The sequence below is a fragment of the Myripristis murdjan genome, chromosome 8 (genome assembly GCF_902150065.1).
Source record: "Myripristis murdjan chromosome 8, fMyrMur1.1, whole genome shotgun sequence".
NCBI lineage: Eukaryota > Metazoa > Chordata > Actinopteri > Holocentriformes > Holocentridae > Myripristis > Myripristis murdjan.
In genome coordinates this window covers 11,674,105-11,690,420 of record NC_043987.1, presented here as the reverse complement: position 1 = coordinate 11,690,420, position 16,316 = coordinate 11,674,105, and the positions used below count along the sequence as shown (strand labels likewise).

The 16,316-nt window shown below is 41.4% G+C and overlaps 2 protein-coding genes across 5 annotated transcripts; both read right to left on the bottom strand.

The window, feature by feature from the left end:
- Window positions 1-1,079: 1,079 nt before the first annotated feature.
- Window positions 1,080-4,687, bottom strand: LOC115362929 (GTPase IMAP family member 7). The gene is made up of 3 exons (XM_030056925.1): window positions 4,523-4,687; window positions 3,929-4,086; window positions 1,080-2,315 (listed from the first exon to the last, which is right to left on the bottom strand). The coding sequence occupies exons 1-3, from the start codon at window positions 4,536-4,538 to the stop codon at window positions 1,428-1,430; spliced, it is 1,062 nt and encodes a 353-aa protein (XP_029912785.1). The 5' UTR covers window positions 4,539-4,687; the 3' UTR covers window positions 1,080-1,427.
- Window positions 4,688-6,087: 1,400 nt separating this feature from the next.
- On the bottom strand, window positions 6,088-15,817 carry hmgxb4a (HMG box domain containing 4a). 4 transcript variants are annotated; one of them, XM_030058551.1, is made up of 13 exons: window positions 15,700-15,817; window positions 14,777-14,891; window positions 14,296-14,432; window positions 13,378-13,453; window positions 12,675-13,265; window positions 12,203-12,406; window positions 11,353-11,531; window positions 10,508-10,589; window positions 10,327-10,391; window positions 10,099-10,195; window positions 9,230-9,393; window positions 8,802-8,924; window positions 6,088-6,920 (listed from the first exon to the last, which is right to left on the bottom strand). In XM_030058551.1, exons 2-13 carry the CDS (start codon window positions 14,820-14,822, stop codon window positions 6,876-6,878), a joined length of 1,809 nt encoding a protein of 602 aa, XP_029914411.1. In that variant the 5' UTR covers window positions 14,823-14,891; window positions 15,700-15,817; the 3' UTR covers window positions 6,088-6,875. The 4 variants fall into 4 exon arrangements, with proteins under 4 accessions (XP_029914411.1, XP_029914413.1, XP_029914412.1 ...); XM_030058553.1 differs by having other exon boundaries at window positions 14,786-14,891; XM_030058552.1 differs by lacking the exon at window positions 15,700-15,817 and adding an exon at window positions 15,185-15,272.
- Between the last annotated feature and the right edge of the window lie 499 nt (window positions 15,818-16,316).

The window sequence follows — 16,316 nt, the reverse complement described above, 5'->3', positions numbered from 1 at the left end:
TCACACCCCCCCTAAAAAAAAAAAAAAAAAAAAAAAAATCCTCCCTCTTAATTTTCCCCCATCACGCCGACTCTATCATTACTCTCTCCATCTTATCCTCAGTGTATATCCAGTTAGACTGAATAATATTTGGACAGGTGTTCTTTTTATATACATTATCTTCAAGGGGTCCAGGTCATCATTTCATTGCAGTTTCATAAGGAGAACAAGGCAACATGTCCTGGTACTGGTGCTGGTGCACTCTGAGCTGGTACTGAATACTGTAGTCTATACTGTATGTGTAATCCCTAACAATAAAAAACTGTTTAGCACCAATTTTCCTTTACTTTTAAACCGTTCTTTTTTTTCCCATTTCAGACAACTGTGGAGGCCACATCTGGAAGACAGATGTAGTCTCTGAGCATGTTCTCTGCCTTCGTCTCTCTTTCTCTGTGCTCTCTCCTCGCATTCGCTCTTTCTCACTCACTCTCTCCCCACTCTCTCTTTCTCATGTCTTTCCTCCCTCTCTTTTTGGGAAACATGAGAGCCGGGCTAATTCTCTCTCTCCCTCCCACCCCAGCCGGACCACCCACATTCGGAAACGCCTAGCTGTTCCTAAGGCAGAGCCTCCGGCAGCTTAGAGAGAGAGAGAGTATGTGAGAGAGAAAGAGAGAGAGAAGAGAGAGATGTAAGGATGGGTTATGACTGATGGTTTTAGCAGAGTATCAATTACATCAATGTCAAAACCATAACCTGCCATTGTGTAAAAAGGAGAGAGACTGGGAGAGACAGCTCCCAGTGCATTGCTTCAATGTTCGGTTTAAGTTTATGCAGCATTTATGCAATTTTTTTTTTTTTTCGCACAGCCAACCACAGTTTCCTATAGTCTCTCATTCCGTTGCCCAACAATTTGATGTTGCTATCAAAAACGCATTGCAGAAACACAATGTGAAGCTTCCTGTTGCTTTATTTTCTATGTTTGAGCTGGATTTCCTCGACGATGGCAGTCATTCACTTCAGTCGACGAGCAGTAAAAATTAAATAACTGGAGATTTGAAGATCTGTGATATATATGAGAAACAACAGTGCAATGTGTTTAAATAGCAGCTTTTATTTGCTTAGGTAAGCAGTAAATTAGTATCTCTCAGTTCAACTCAAACAGTAAACTTCTCCAAAAGGAGGGTCAATGTCTCCACCATGTGGCTGTTTGTCACTACTGCCTCCTCACAAAACCATAACATAACTCTCTGCAGCACTGAATGTAGAAAACAGATACAGGAGGTCAGCAGTCATACATATGACAGGAATATTGCAGCAGCTGGTAGCAGGCAGGCCAGTAGCTCAGTAATATATTGGTGTGCACAGTGAAGTGAAATCATTTAAAGGTGCAACTTGATGAATAATACATTGATATGAGATCGGGGGTGTGATCTCCAGTTTTACCCGCTTCATTTATTTTTCTGTGTTTTCCTTCGCCCCACCTCAGTAGCCACTGAACCCACAGTGGCTCCCAGCATGCTGCCAAAAGGCCCCCCCACAAACAGGCCCACCAAAGCGCCCAGCAGAGCCTCCCGTCTCACAAGCTTGGGCAGCCTCTTCACCCAGCCTGTCAGCTTCTCCCACAAGCCCCAGAGGAAAGACGGAGCCGGGGAGGAGGGGGAGACAGAGAGGGAGGGGAAAATATCACCTAGGTCCAAATTCAAGTCAGTTATGCTTCGCTCTGCCTCTTCCCTCACCCTCTCCAGCTCTTCATCATCCATGTCTTCCTCTGGTCGTGAGTCTGCGGGACATACCTGATCATCACTGGGCGCCTCTCCTCCTCCAGATCGCTCTCTGCTCTGTCTCACTATCTCTGCCTGCCTCTCCCTCACCCTCGCCTCAGCCTCCTGGTACAGGGGACAGCTGAAGTGCTCTGTCCCGCTCTCCCTCACTGCCTGCTCCACTTTCTCCAGCAGTTCCTCCACGGCTCGCCTCCCCTCCTCGGCCTCTCTGTCCCGGCTTTCCAGGGTGTGGTAGCGGTCGCCACATCTCTCAACCAGTTCCAGGAGGTCCCTGCGCCACGTGGTGAGGTGTTCCCCCAGCTGCTCGCCCTCCTCCAGCTCGTCCGTGTGGGTGAAGAGTACGATGGTGTGCCTGCTGACCGCAGAGGGGCCGAAGAGCCTCTCCAGTGCGTCCAGCGCCTTGGCCTCTCCGTCAGTCGGCTGGCCGACAGGAACACACAGAAGGAAGGCGTGCGGCCCAGGGCTGGATAAAGCCACAAAAGAGGAGATGAGGTGTTTGGTTTCGTCTGGGACAGAGCCTGAGCTGAACCAGTCCGGACTGGTGATGACTACCACCTGCACAGAGAAGATAGAAATATACAAAACCAAAAATACAGACGTTCAGAGAATGAAAAACAGTTCAGAAAGACTTGACAGAATCAAACTGTATTTTTTGAGATCTGCAAAGTACTTTCAAGAAGAAGCCCCACAGAACAGCTCAGGAGATCATTTGTCCCATAAGCTGTTAACCCTATAAAGCCATTTGTATCATATATGATACACGCTATCAAATAACACACTCCGTTTCAGTTTAATCAATACTTGACCAAAATACTGTTGTATACCTTGGGACACTTCCCCTGTTCACCCTGGACCATACCATTCTTACTACTTCAAGTACTGTCATATATGATACAACAGAAAAACTGTATGTAATAACATATTTTTTGAAAAATCTTTTTTTTTTTTTTTTTTTTTTACATTTTGTTATAGGACTAAATAAAGCGTTCAGTTTCAAGAAATTGGAATTTTCTGCCAATTCTTTCATAGTTCAGGCTTTATAGGGTTAAAACTTTTTAATTCTAAGTGACATCCCATTTTTACTTTTAGGGATATATTATTTATATTTAGGATTATTTTAGGGATGTTTTAAGGATATTTGATTTTGATCAGTAGCTCTGATTTTATTTTATGGTCTTTTGTTTTTACTGGATGAATTTATTATCTTACTCGATATGTGTATTAGTGGGTCTCTGTTCCTGGATGTGTTCTGTGTCAGTGTTATTCATTGTATTGCACTTTCTATCCTGTACTAGTGACCAATGACAGAGCAGCATACTGCTGTACTTTATTTTTTTGGTACAGACAGTTTCAGAAATGATCAGTATTAAATATTTTTCTGGTAATACTTTACAGTAAGGGTACAAATCGTACACCACTTTGTTATGATATGGTAAAAGACGATGAATGGTCATTAATTATAAAATAATTTAACTTGCACATGTTTTATGAGACATTTAAAAGTGTTGCATCAATGCCATCATTTATCACAGCTCAGGTGATGAACCTGAGGGGCTTCATCCTTCCTGAAATGCAAACTTTACAGTAACAAACAAAGCAGTGTGCCCTCCCCTACAAAACTGCATATTCCGCCTTGTTAATTAACATATTACTACATGAACTTTAATTCATACATTTATTGATATGAGACCAACAGCTGGATTTCTCTTACACGAAAGTTTAGAACCATGCATTTGCTCAGCCACACTGATTTTTTTTTTTTTTTTTTTTTTTTTTTAATTAGTTTCACATTTCTATGAGAATAGACCCAATTGTATTTTTCACACATTTACTTAAGGCTTTTTTAAAAATGATGTTTGTGTTGTTGAACGCAGTGGAGTGTAGAACGTTATAAAGAAAGAGGGGAGAATGATGAGCCAGGTCTAAGCTAAGCAGAAGTGTCACAGATCATAAACTGTCCACTGAGTGTAAAATACACATGAAGTGTTCCTCCTTCCTGAATCATTACTTCACATGAGGTCATCATTACTGGCCTAACTTGTGTCCCCCCCAAGTAAAGTCACGCCTCTTGCTCCTGTACTTCCACGATACAATATTCAGGCATTTCAAGCGGTCAGGAGCTATTAAAACCTCATGATTTACATTTGACCCAAATCTCTGGCCCCCACCTTCCTGCCCGCAGCCTCTCCTCGGTGCTTCTGGCTGTCCCGGGCGGCAGCGGCATCAGTGCCCTGCGGGGGCTGGAAGGCTTGCAGGCCCAGGATGGTGTTGGCTGCTGCACTCTGTCCTGCCCCCGTCCGGCCCAGCGCAACCAGCCTCAGCTCTGCTGCAATTTGGAGAAGGGCAGAGAGAGCAGCAGCGTGAGAGTCCATAACAAGTTGAACGTGTTTTTTACTAAGTGTTTACTGGTGTCTCTTCACCGCCCCATAAAAGAAACAGCTGTGCTTGTGTGTGAGGGCCGTTCTCTTCCTTTTTTTTTTCCTGGTCAGCTGCTGGAGTCGCTGTCATGTAATCAAACATATACATTGTATTAATCACTGAAGAAAGTGCAGCCTATTGCTTTTGCTGGGCAGCTGTTAACAGTGACAGCGCCCTTTATTACTATCGCAGCTTCTTCTTATCGCACAAACATTGCAATGCCGAGAATGCGCAAAGGGGAGCGGCGCCTCCTGAGTTTGCTACTTTGCTATCATCTGTCTTCGCGGTCTGATGCGATTGTTAGCGCATTAAATACGGCATGTAGAGGTAATTGTTCACCCTACCTGTTTGTGAATCCATTGATGCCGTTTGTTGTGTTGCCCAGCAGTGCCGTATTTAGTCAGGCACGGACACTTCCTCGTTCCTGGTGCCTGACTCAGCCCTGCCTGCCTGCGCACGTCAGGGCCGCTCTGCTCCGTCTGACCAGGGGTGAACACAGCTCCATCTGTTGTGGGATGGGATGCACCGGTGCCCAGAGGACACTAGGTTGAGGATAGTTTCATGGATGTTTGCAGAAATTAAGGAATGCGTTGGGAAGGCTGTTTCGGGTCAAAAGTTTCTTTCCTAACCTGGAATCAGTGTGCATTAGTTATAGTCTAATCAGATATGACCCTGTGCCGTTTGTGTTGTCACTAACTTTTAACTTGCATTTGTGTTGTATGTGCTTTGGCAATAAGTATGTCTCATGACAATAAAGTCAATTTGAATTGAACTGATGTGTAATTCTATACTAAATAGGACAGATTCTCCCCAAATCTGGACCCAAACTCTTAATTAATATAATTTTGAAGCTCGTTAATTTGCAAGGTTTGGAAAGACTTCATCTCAAAAGTGCATTTTGTTACAGCTTATGGAATAAGTGCACTATTCCAGTGCAATACCTTAAATTATCTGATTTTGGCTGTGACATTTGTCATAGGAAATAATAAGTGACCACTCTTTTGGGTTGTTACTTCATATTGTCATTGATTCCAGGGGCAGGTTCATTTATTTGGTCTGCAAAAAACTCAAATTACCCCAATCTTGACACTGTGAAATTATTCAGCATTACTGTTCTTTCCATGGCATCATACTGTGAAACCACAATTACCACCTCGAGGTTGAATGCCTCTGTGAACCTGGCAAGCTGCAGTTTACATCCATGTCTGTTCAGACTCATAACATTTGTAAATAAGACTGGGAAGGAGTTTAATAAAAGGTATTAAGTGTTTTTGGTAAAATGGAAGTGATCACTATATTGACATGTATGATTCCAGTGAATAATTTCCAGTCAGAAACATGCCATCTTTACTTAGAAACTTATTTTTACCGAGGAGTACAGAGGACTGATAGAGAGCTTCATCACATGGTGCGACAATAATCACCTCAAGCTCAGTATCAGCAGAACCAATGAGCTGGTGGTGAACCAGCAGAGGAACAGGAGGCCGCCTGTCCTGGTTGCATCCAGGGAGAGGGAGTGAAGTGAAAATACTGAGTTATGGTGCTGAATAATGGCCAGGAAACTGTTTTTGCAGAATATTATGATGTTACAGTGAAGTTGACCTTTGGGATATAAAATGTCATCATGTCATCATTTTATCCATTAGACATTTGTGTGAAATGTTGTCATAATTAGCATATGAGTTGTTTTGGCCCAAAATATTTTTTGTGAGGTACAGTCATCTTGACCTTTGACCACCAAAATCTAATCAGTTCATCCCTGAGTCCAAGTGGACGTTTGTGCCAAATTTGAAGAAATTCTCTCAAGGCGCTCTTGAGAGATCCCTTTCATGACCATGGGACATTTGTAGTTTGCCTTTACCGCCAGGTCCATATTGAACTCGCATTTATGTGAGCAGAAAACCAAAGCTAAATTTATAAATGCATCATTTTTATTGTCGTCATTTCCACTGCCTACTGGAAATGCATGAATGTGACGCGCTGACTGACAGTGTTGTGCTTAGAAAAGCTCTCAATTACAATAAAGTTGCACCTAAAAGTGTTTTCTATTACATCTTCAGTTCTACAGTACAATCAAGATCTAAATCCCGTATGCGTGGTAAAATAGCACATGTATAAAACAAGGCATGACAGTACTTACATGACAAAAGAGAAATAAACAGTGTTGTCAAATATATTATTCTTGTTATGTTGATGATGAGCAAGAGAGACTTGGACCCTGACTTAACTGTTTCTGTACATTTGAGTAAAAAAAATATCCTCTAGACCACATCTATGAATGTGTAGACTTGTATGTACACAACACACTTTCAACAGTCATACAGTCACGTTCACTATACCAAACTAAAACATATACACACATTCATACAGATACATATACACATACACACACACACACTCCGCCATTCATACAGAGACATACTGTGTAATAACAGTTTAACCAAGCCAACATGCCAAGAAAGATTAAGGTGTTCAGTAAAATGTTTCCTTTAAAAATATAACAATTAGAAAATCAACATAAAAGGTATTAAAAAATACGCTTTAAAAACATACTGACACTAGAAATGTCCAGGGTTTTTGGATGCCAAGCAGTGGCTTAAATAAAAGTCCAAGCGCCACTTCTGTAAAGGACACTTCCACTCAAACCTCTTCTCTTTCATCGACTCGTCGTACAGAGGAATGATTGTCTTCCTTCACTTACAGCCCGGGCATGATGTAGGCAATGTTGTCCAAAGTATTTGACTGATGAGGAAGAGAGAGAAAATTATTAGTAAACTGCAATAAAAGTGCATATGATCACTGTTCAAGGATATCAAACCTGGATACAATTAAATGGATTCTTGACTGGTAATCCACAGAGAGGGAAATAAAAAGTTTTATATAGGCATCAAGGTTGCACTACCTAAACTCTACCAACTGTCGATCAACTGATGAAACTGAGCTAGACGAAAAAATAAACTAAATTTAGTCTGCAAAAAAATAAAGAGAGTTTAGAGTTTAGCTCATGGCACAAAGAACAATGCCCAGGCAGGGAGACAAAACGTATTGAATGCCTGGGTTTGATTCAGAGAAAAATAACAGAGCGGCTTGGATGGTTTTAGGGAGAGGAGGGGACATGAAGTGACACAATTATAGTGATGTATGAATGGTTTATATCTAAAAACAGAAAGTTAGCTACTTCAACTATAGCCCCAGGAGAGAAAAAAAAAAAAGAAATATTCTGTTTGGTTTTGTTTGAGTGGGGACAATTAAAGTTTTCAAAAATGCACCCTTTACAAAACAGGCAGTTTCAGTGTAACTCCAGTAAACACACACAAACTGGAAGTTCGGCTCTCCTGGCCAAAGAATTACTAGAATTGTTCCAGTAAGGCCAGTTCATAATCTACATATGAAATGTAGAGCCTGCTCTCACCCAAGAATGTGACTGTTGTACCTTTAACAACGTATTCTTAAACATTCAATAATTTAATTCAATGTTTACAAAACTAGATTTATTGGGAAAATACCACTAAGAACACGATTGTTTTCCTCTTTTCCACAGCACATTAAAGCCATGAAAACTAATTAATAGTGGATATCTAATAGAACTACTACTCAGCTTCTGAAACAAGTGACTCGACTGAGGAGTTTACTAAACTACATTTTCAATGTAATTGGTTACAATAAGACTATTAACGAGAACATTTACAGATTATAAACACAGGTTGCCTTCAGCTACCTGTGAGCTATTCTAACAGTAGTTAGTCTCAATCCTGATGATCATTTTGAGAGAAGGATCATAGCCCTCCTTTATTAAATGTACCCTTTAATTAAAAAAATAAATATAATCGCCATTTTTCTATTTTATTTGTAAAATCCAACCTAAGTGCAGATGTATTTATATTCATCTGCAATTAGGCAGCTTAACAAGTAGATTTCTTTTGCACTGACAATATGGAATGATAAAATGAGAGCTTTTAATCATATTTCTCTAACAAATTTTCAGAAAATGTTTCCCCAATATCTTACTCCTCTTTGCATAATGATTCTTATAGTATACACAGTATACAGTAATATAGTAAACACTTGAAGTTTTATCACTTTACAACATGTGAGGCATGCAGTGCACGACAGCAGACAGCACAGTGTATACTTATACAAACTAGAGTGCAAAATAAACTTGTTTATCACCACTTATTTAACAAGAAGCACATGCAACCTGTAATTTCCACTGGAGGGCACCACCAAATGTGGGTGTTATTGTGCTTGTGAACATGTGTTTTGCATTTCATTATGCGCTCATATAGCTGAACTTTCATAAATTTGACAAGTTTCTAATTATAATTCAGCTCTTGAGTTGGCAGTGGTTTCCATAATGACAGCTCGAATAAGGACCGATGTCACATGCAGTCACTCTCTGTGGTGCAGCTAATCTTTTGAAATGTGGAAATAATCCAGTGTTTACATTTCACTTTTGCTCTGCTTCATTAAAATAAAAGGGTTTAGAACACAGGAGTTGGTTTGTTTGAATCAAGGATTGGGCCTTGGGGAAATAACTGGCTTGAGCATAAATCTAAAGCAGCCATGAAGCTGAAACCTCCATGATGATATTCACACGAGATTTATAAAAAACCAATACTATACCAGAACATTTCGAGGACATCCGTTTAGTTGTGGTATCTGTGCTGTGAGACAGGTCAGCGGCCCCAGGGCACACAGGATGGAGTCCAGAAGGACAGACAGACTCCCTGACACTGCCACCATGCCCTAGCACACACAAAAAACAAGTTAATTACAAGGATTTACCAGTTTCACTGCACTTTATCTACCAAGTGGGGTGCACAAAATCTAAAATATCAGCCACCAGAGACACTGGGCCCCATTTCATAGTTAAGATTATTTTGTTTATATTTTATCTATTTTATCCTAGTTATATTCACTGGTGTCACTGTCACTTTCCAGACTTGGTTGTTGTCAAGCTTACTGGTGCAAAGGAGTTTGTTAAATCGTTCCGAAAGCAATGTACACAATGTTTTATTGGTGTATGGAAGTCTAAAATTGGTCTCAGTCACCTCTGTTTCTTGCAGCCGGTGGCCGATGAGAGACAGAGACTCTCCTAGTAGCTGCAGGTGAGCTGCTGCGTCGATGGGATCAACGTCTGGGACTCGTGCTGGAGACAGGGACATACCTCCAGATGCTCTGGTGGGAGACACCATCCCTGTTGCCATCCCAACAGCTTTCAAGAGAGAAAGAGATAAGGTGAAGAGAAGTGAGAGGGAGGGGAAAATACAAACAAAAACACGGGAATACTGGAACAATAACGGTGTCATATCAAGAGGTTTCCAATTAATCAGCTAAAACCCTTCAGGTTAAGGCTGATTCATGTTTCTCAGTAGAATCTATGGCGAGAGTTAAAGCATAGCTGCACAAACTATCGTACACTACGCCATAGTTACACCATAATCTGACATGTGCCTCTCCATAAATGTAACTACATGTTACAGCAAGGCAGAGAAGAAAATATGTGATTGATCTGTTTGATAGCATTGTGTTTCTTCCTATCCATTTCCAGCTGCTTCTTCTTCATTACCTGCTCTGTCTTCATCAACCAGCTGAGTGAACCACAGACCAAATTGTGGCGATTGAGTAAATTTGCAAATATTCATTTGTACAAACATTTCACACAACGCTCTATATTTTTTTGTCCACCATTACACAAAACCCAAAATAACATAATCGATTCAGTAACAGTTGCCGTTGTGAAGTACACAAAGAAACTTCTTCTGCTGTCTAGAAAAAAGTCACCACAGTGACTTTGGCGGTGTTACTGCAGAGTGAGTCACAACTGCACAGGCCACATAGGTAGGCTCTGTGCAGATTCAAATCCTATATCATAAAGCCTTTAGTTTCACTCAAACAACATTGGATAAAGTGTCACTACCTTTGCTTTTGCTATCAGTGGAGCTCTTTCGTTTGACTGTGGTGGCCTCAGCTTTGTTCTGTTTGTGCTGCAGATATTGGGCTTTCTGCCTCCAAACCTGCACAGGGCAACAAACAGAAAACACACACGGCGTTCAGAACAACACCACAGCTGCAACCATAAAAACAGGAATGACTGGATCCAAAGCTTTTTTTCCAAGAGGGATTAAAAAGTTTTAACAGAACTTGCCAATTTGTCTTTCTCAGGCATGGCCTTCCACACCTCTGCCAACTTCTTGCTGAGCTCACCAAAGACTGCAGAACAGAAATACAAGCAGTTTGAACACATTCAGTACAAACTGTTCCTCTTCAACAAACAAATGGACAATATGTGTTATTAAAGTAGAACTATGGATTCATGTTTTACCCACCTAGTCCTGGCTGTTCAGCATTTATATTGACCCTATACTCCTTACAAAACACTTGATATGCGGTTGTGTTTTTCTTCTTGGGCTGTGAAAGGAAAAAAAAATAAACTGTAAAAACAAAAAATGACAAGAGGCTGGCAGTCAAAAAGCACTCCAACAGCTGAAAAGCCATTTTTTATTGACTGTTGTCTGCAACATTCACCAATGAATTGGGCATCGTGAACTTTCTGCAGACTTAAGATGCACTGTTCGAGATCAATACCAATCTCTGAATGATTGCTTCCCCAGGGGTTGAGAACTGTAGCTTTCAAAACTCACTTTGTTTTCAAACCCCACAAAGTGCCATCACATCATATTTTGTTCTCAAGCTAAAATTAGCAAATGACAAAGCAGTATAACTACTACCGTAACTGAGATCATTGGATGTTTCTGTTCACAACTGACTGTAATATTTCTGTTAATTCCCTCCTCTCCTTAGTTACTGTTGCTATGTCTGACAAATTTTCAAGATGGCTGCTACCACCAATGCTACTATCTGCTTTAGTGGTTCTCCAACACATGTTCCTCAACACACATGCAGTACTATGCAGTGTTGGACCAGTGCTGCATGCTTTGTTGGAGCAACCGAGTTAGAGGGGGTGGTAGCCACAGGTGCATACTACCCACTGATTGGTCAATAATTGTCTCTATTGTGAAAATGGGACTTTTTTTTAAATTACAGGCTGTCATTAAAATTCCTGCCAAAAAGCTTGAAAAAAGCCCGAGTTTAAACTAGGTAATGCTTGTTTAAAGAAAAAGCAGCTGCCCTGCTCTCAGTATAAAGGAAACAGCACTGAACAGATCCCTACCTTATCTTTATCCTTTTCATGCTTTTCCCTCTCCTTCTCCTCCTTCTTCTTCTTCTTCTCGATCACTGTGTCGTTGCCTTGATGGTGGTGTGGAGGGATGGGGGTGCCCATGGCATACATTGGACCAACAGCACTGTGGGTGACGGTGGGATGGGAGTGGCTGTGGCTCCTGGATGGGTCTGGATGGAGCAGTTACAAGGCATGCCAACATAGAAGAATTAACAAACACAAATGTTAAGGGTTTACAAAATTCATAATGCATGGACTTAAGAAACGTCAAAATACTAGGGATGTCATGATACCTTCAGCTACATAGACCATGAACAGGGTAACAACAGGTGTCTGTGGGTTTAATTTATGATTTTTCAAGACCTTTTCGATGCCAGTCCAAAAAAACATATTGAGATCAGTTCCTCCAAAAATAAGCATTAAGAGTTAAAAGTTTGAAAAGTCTGCAATACTTGCAAACAGTTTTTTCACATCAGTTTTCTTGTTGTCATTTTCTTCTTTAACTGGAGAGGCAAACTGTAGCCACACAGCAGATTTAAAACATGACACAGTGTCTGAAATTGTTGCCTAATTTGTCTGCACAGCCGTGAGTTCAGCTGGGTTCACCTGAAGCGGGAACATGACCCAGTTAAAACTTGCAAGCCTTGCGCTCTCTAGTGTTCAAACAAAGTAAAAGAGGATGTGACACATAACTTCAACTTATTTAGCTGCAAAATTCAGTGTCACTAACATCCATTATATTTCAACAAAATGATGAATCTGTAGGGATCCTTAATCAGTTTTGGGGTTACAATGCACAGGGGCAGAGATAACTACAAGTTATTCATTAACACCAACACACCTCCAGATCCTTTACTGTGTTTCTTCTCCCTTCCGCTTTTATCTTTATCCCTGTCCTTCTCTTTGTCCTTCTTCTTCTTGCTTTTCTTGCTCTTCTTTTTCTTCTTTGACATGTGCGTGTATGAGTCATCTATAACCAGCTCCCCTGCCTCCAGCTCTGCCCCAGATGAAGAGCTATCATCTCCCATGCCACCCCCGTAGTGACCTGTACAGAAACAGAGAACAGCACAGAGTTCTTATACAAGGGTAGATCATGTAACTATACATATTTAATCCTGTTACTGTAAATTTTTTGTGTACTTGAACTTTTTCAGTATTTTTAAAAGCAATAATTTTACTTTTACTTTCCACCTGGTCTGAACTTTTTTTTTTAAATAAAAAGTATTAGGACTTTAAAAAAAATGTCACAGTATCTTCCCTCTGTACAAATACAACAGGTGCATCCACAGGAACATAATTTAAGGTACTCTTACCTTCTACCTCCACCTCTTTGCCCACCACCGGCAGCGGATCTCGATTCTGCTGCAGTTTCTTCTTGGGTGACTTGGAGAGCTGCATGCGGTCTCTGTCCTTCTCTTTCTTAATCCCTCCTTTGGAGGAGTGCGGCGTGTATGGAAAGCTCTCTCCTTCCTCCTTCTCTGGTGACATGATGAGCTTCATCTTCAGCCCGTCAGCCTCACGCAAGGTCAGTGGCTCCTCTTTGGATGCTCCGCCGTGGAACAGAGACGACTTTGAGGAAGAGGAGGAATGCTTCTTGGAGGAGGATGAAGATGAAGACACAGGGCGGGAGTGAGAGAATGAGTGAGTCCCTTTGCTCCCGCTACCGCCACTGGTGCCCTCACGTTTTCGGTCCTTGGAGGAGTGGGAGGAGAACGAGGGGTAGGAGGGTTTCTTGTGCAGGTGGGGACTGGGGTCTGTTCCTGTGGCCAGGGGGGAGGTGATGGCCTGCAGGAGGCCCATGGCTGTGTCCGCCGGGTGGGAGGAAGAAGGGGAGGACAGTGGGGGAGAGCGGTCTGCGGACTTGTGTTTTTTCTTGTGAGGAGGTGGACCTGAACCATCATGGTCTGATACAGGGAAAAGAGAAAAGCAAGAGAGGGAAAAAAAGCCCATGCAGTTAGACAGTCAGTTCTGGTTATAATGAAAAAGTTCTCAGAAGTTGAAATAACCGCCTCTCACCTCTGTAATAGTAGTCATCACTGTGTTTTTTCTTCTTTTTGTGCGAGTCCCCTCCAAGCATGAAAAGTTCTGAGTCCTAATTTTGAAAGATAGAGTGATTTCCCATTTTACAACTCATAAAAAGTGAGGTTTAAAAATTACAACGCACAATAAAACCTTTTCTAGTGTCTTAATGTCTTTAAAATAATGTGGAGTTTAGTTCTTGAGTTCAATAAAAGTCTATATACTGGCCACTCAAGTTTGCTGTAGATTACTGCATGTAGAGCGCAGATATTATATTTATTGTCTCTTCATTCATGCATATCACATTCACAAAATGACTCTCCCAAACATAGTTATGACTAAGTTACGAACAGGTTTGAAACATGACTCCAAGAGTATCAAATAAGGGAGCCATGATCAGGTTTTGAACACTACTGAGTCTTCATATGTCTGTCTGAAACAGAAAGTAGATCTAGTCTTCAATGAGCCAGATCTACTTCCTAAAACAAACAGTTATAGTATGCTGCCAGTGAACCTGAGTACAAGCATGCATATAGATTTATTTTGAGCTCAGTGACATATACAGGCAAAAGTTTCCTCATGACTTTAAAGCTCTCTTATGCGGTCTCTTATGTGTACCCAAATATGAGGGCGAGTGTGCTTCTCAAACATTTTAACAATGCATGACAAGGAAGAAAAGGCATATCTCTTTGGAGGCATATATCAGGTCTTTTTTAAATTGATCACTTAAACAGCCACAGTATGCGTACACTGATATGCTCTGATGAAGACTATCAGCCAAAACATGTCCACATATTGTGGCCTCTGAATTACAAATGCAGTAAAAACCTAATATAAACCATGACAACTTTTCCTCTGATTCTGAAGATCATGGCAGTTCTCTCCAAGTTATTGTAGTGACATCAGATGACCTACCTTTGGTCGTTTCTTGGAGGACTTGCGGACCTGAGCAGCAATCTCCTCCTCCTCCCTAAGCAGGTCCTTGTACGACCTCCTCTTCTCTCTCTGACTACGGCCAGCCACCAGGCCCCTGTCACCCTCCATACCCAAATCTGAGAAAAACATCAATCAAGAATTACAATCCTAACCTTTAACATAAAAACCTGACACAGTTAGTGTCTACCCATAGAGTGACAACAAATGTTTTGCATATAAGTCACTGCACCCTAGGTCGTTTCTTCACTGCACAAAAAATGATTTCAATCACCAATTCGGTCTGCTGTTTAACAAGTGGATTGATTTGTTCTCCTTCTTGTAACACAGAAGAGATTGGATGTCATGCGTTTTTCTTATTACTTATCATTGTGTTGTTGTCTATACTCTGATATGAAAAATACGATTAAACTGAAGTTGATCATTCAGAATTGCAGAGGCACAGTAATATAATATCACAGACCGACATTACCCATTCCTCCTTTACTCTTGATCTCCTCAAAAGCCATGATTCCTCCTTTCTTACTAGCTTTGCTTGTCACAGGACTTCACTGACAACATGAAGACAGGACAATCACCTGTGAAGTGAATATCAAGAGAGGGAACCCTTGTTTTAAGATACAGATTAAAATGTTCAAAAATCATATTACTGGCCAAAATATTGGGTGACAACAGTTTATGTCAAGGCAAAGAACAATTAGATTCTTATAAAGGTGCAAACTTGGAACTTGTGTCCTGATTTTCACCCACTGCCTTAACTGGAGAAAATCAACAAATACTGCCTGTGTCCGGCAGATTTAAACCCACAGGTACTTAGGCGCTACAAATACAGCGACCGCATCCCATAATGAGCAATTCTAGCATCCCATACCTTTGAGGTTGGGGCTGAGGAGGTACCACAGCAAACAAGAGATGCTGGGACATTCTCAAAAGTGGAGAGACGCTTTGAATGACTCGAGGGAGAGAGAGAAAAAAAAAGCCCAATTGGCTCTCTGTTACAGAAACATTGCGGTCTATCATTTACACACACGCACAAAAAAACAAAACAAAAAAACAGTAGAACAAATTTGATACACAAATTCCCGCCTACTTTCGTAAAGACTCGCAAACACACCCCCTTCCCATTCACTTTTGAGTCCCTAACTCCCAACATTTCCAGCACTTGAACTGGTCTCCCTGAGTGTGCGCTGAGCTTCCCGGCCGCCGCTGCTACCGGCAGCCCGGGGCGCCCAAACACGGCTAGGCCCGGCTCTCCCCGAGTGCACAAACACAGCGGCTCCCGTGCCTTTAACTCCGCACAGGCGCTCGTCCACGCTGCGCTGGTGGCATGTGAGCTTTACTAACACCAGGAGACATTACAATGATGAATTTATTAAATATTACTACCTCTATGGATACACCAATTTACGCGGGTCCGGTCGCCATCTTTGTTATCGGTGAACAACAATACGTGTAGGCCGGGGGAGGGGCTTAGCTGACGCAGCCAATCAGCGCCGGCGAGAAGTGGCCATATTAGGAAAGCGTTGTGTCAGGATCACCAGCGCGCAGTGTAATGTGTGAAGATTTACAACCGCTTTGATTAAGATACACTGATACAAGGTTATGTTACCTGCATGACAACATGAGTATTATCATTTAATGTGCCAGTGTTCAGTAGCTATTGCTGGAGAAATCGCATTAAAATCAGTGGAAGATACTGAAGATAAAGCGCAGTTTCTGCTCTTTAACATCTGCCAGCGATTATGGGTTAGCTGATTAACTCCAAGAATCATATTATGTACCGTCCAACAAGCCAATAAACACCTTAAAGCTCTTGCAAAAAGATTACAAGACAAAACAAAGATCTTAAAAGATTAAGGATATAAAAATGTTAATTAGGAATAACAATGTCATTAACAATGCAAATAAGTATGTGTGTAAAAGGTAAAAAATAAACTGTCTGAAAAAACACGCACACACACACACACAAACACAACCAGAAGCCCTATTGGAATAGATAGATA

What these genes read in the sequence shown, in the direction of transcription:
- LOC115362929 (XM_030056925.1), bottom strand. An exon ending in GAGAGGCTGCGGGCAGGAAG is followed by an intron (nt 2,316 to 3,928) that starts GTGGGGGCCAGA and finishes TTCTCTGTGCAG; the next exon opens with GTGGTAGTCATCACCAGTCC.
- hmgxb4a (XM_030058551.1), bottom strand. Translation starts at nt 14,822, where the DNA reads ATGGCTTTTGAGGAGATCAAGAGTAAAGGAGGAATGGGTAATGTCG. An exon ending in CAAAGAGGTGGAGGTAGAAG is followed by an intron (nt 12,407 to 12,674) that starts GTAAGAGTACCT and finishes GTTTCTGTACAG; the next exon opens with GTCACTACGGGGGTGGCATG. An exon ending in ACACAGTAAAGGATCTGGAG is followed by an intron (nt 11,532 to 12,202) that starts GTGTGTTGGTGT and finishes TGCTCCATCCAG; the next exon opens with ACCCATCCAGGAGCCACAGC.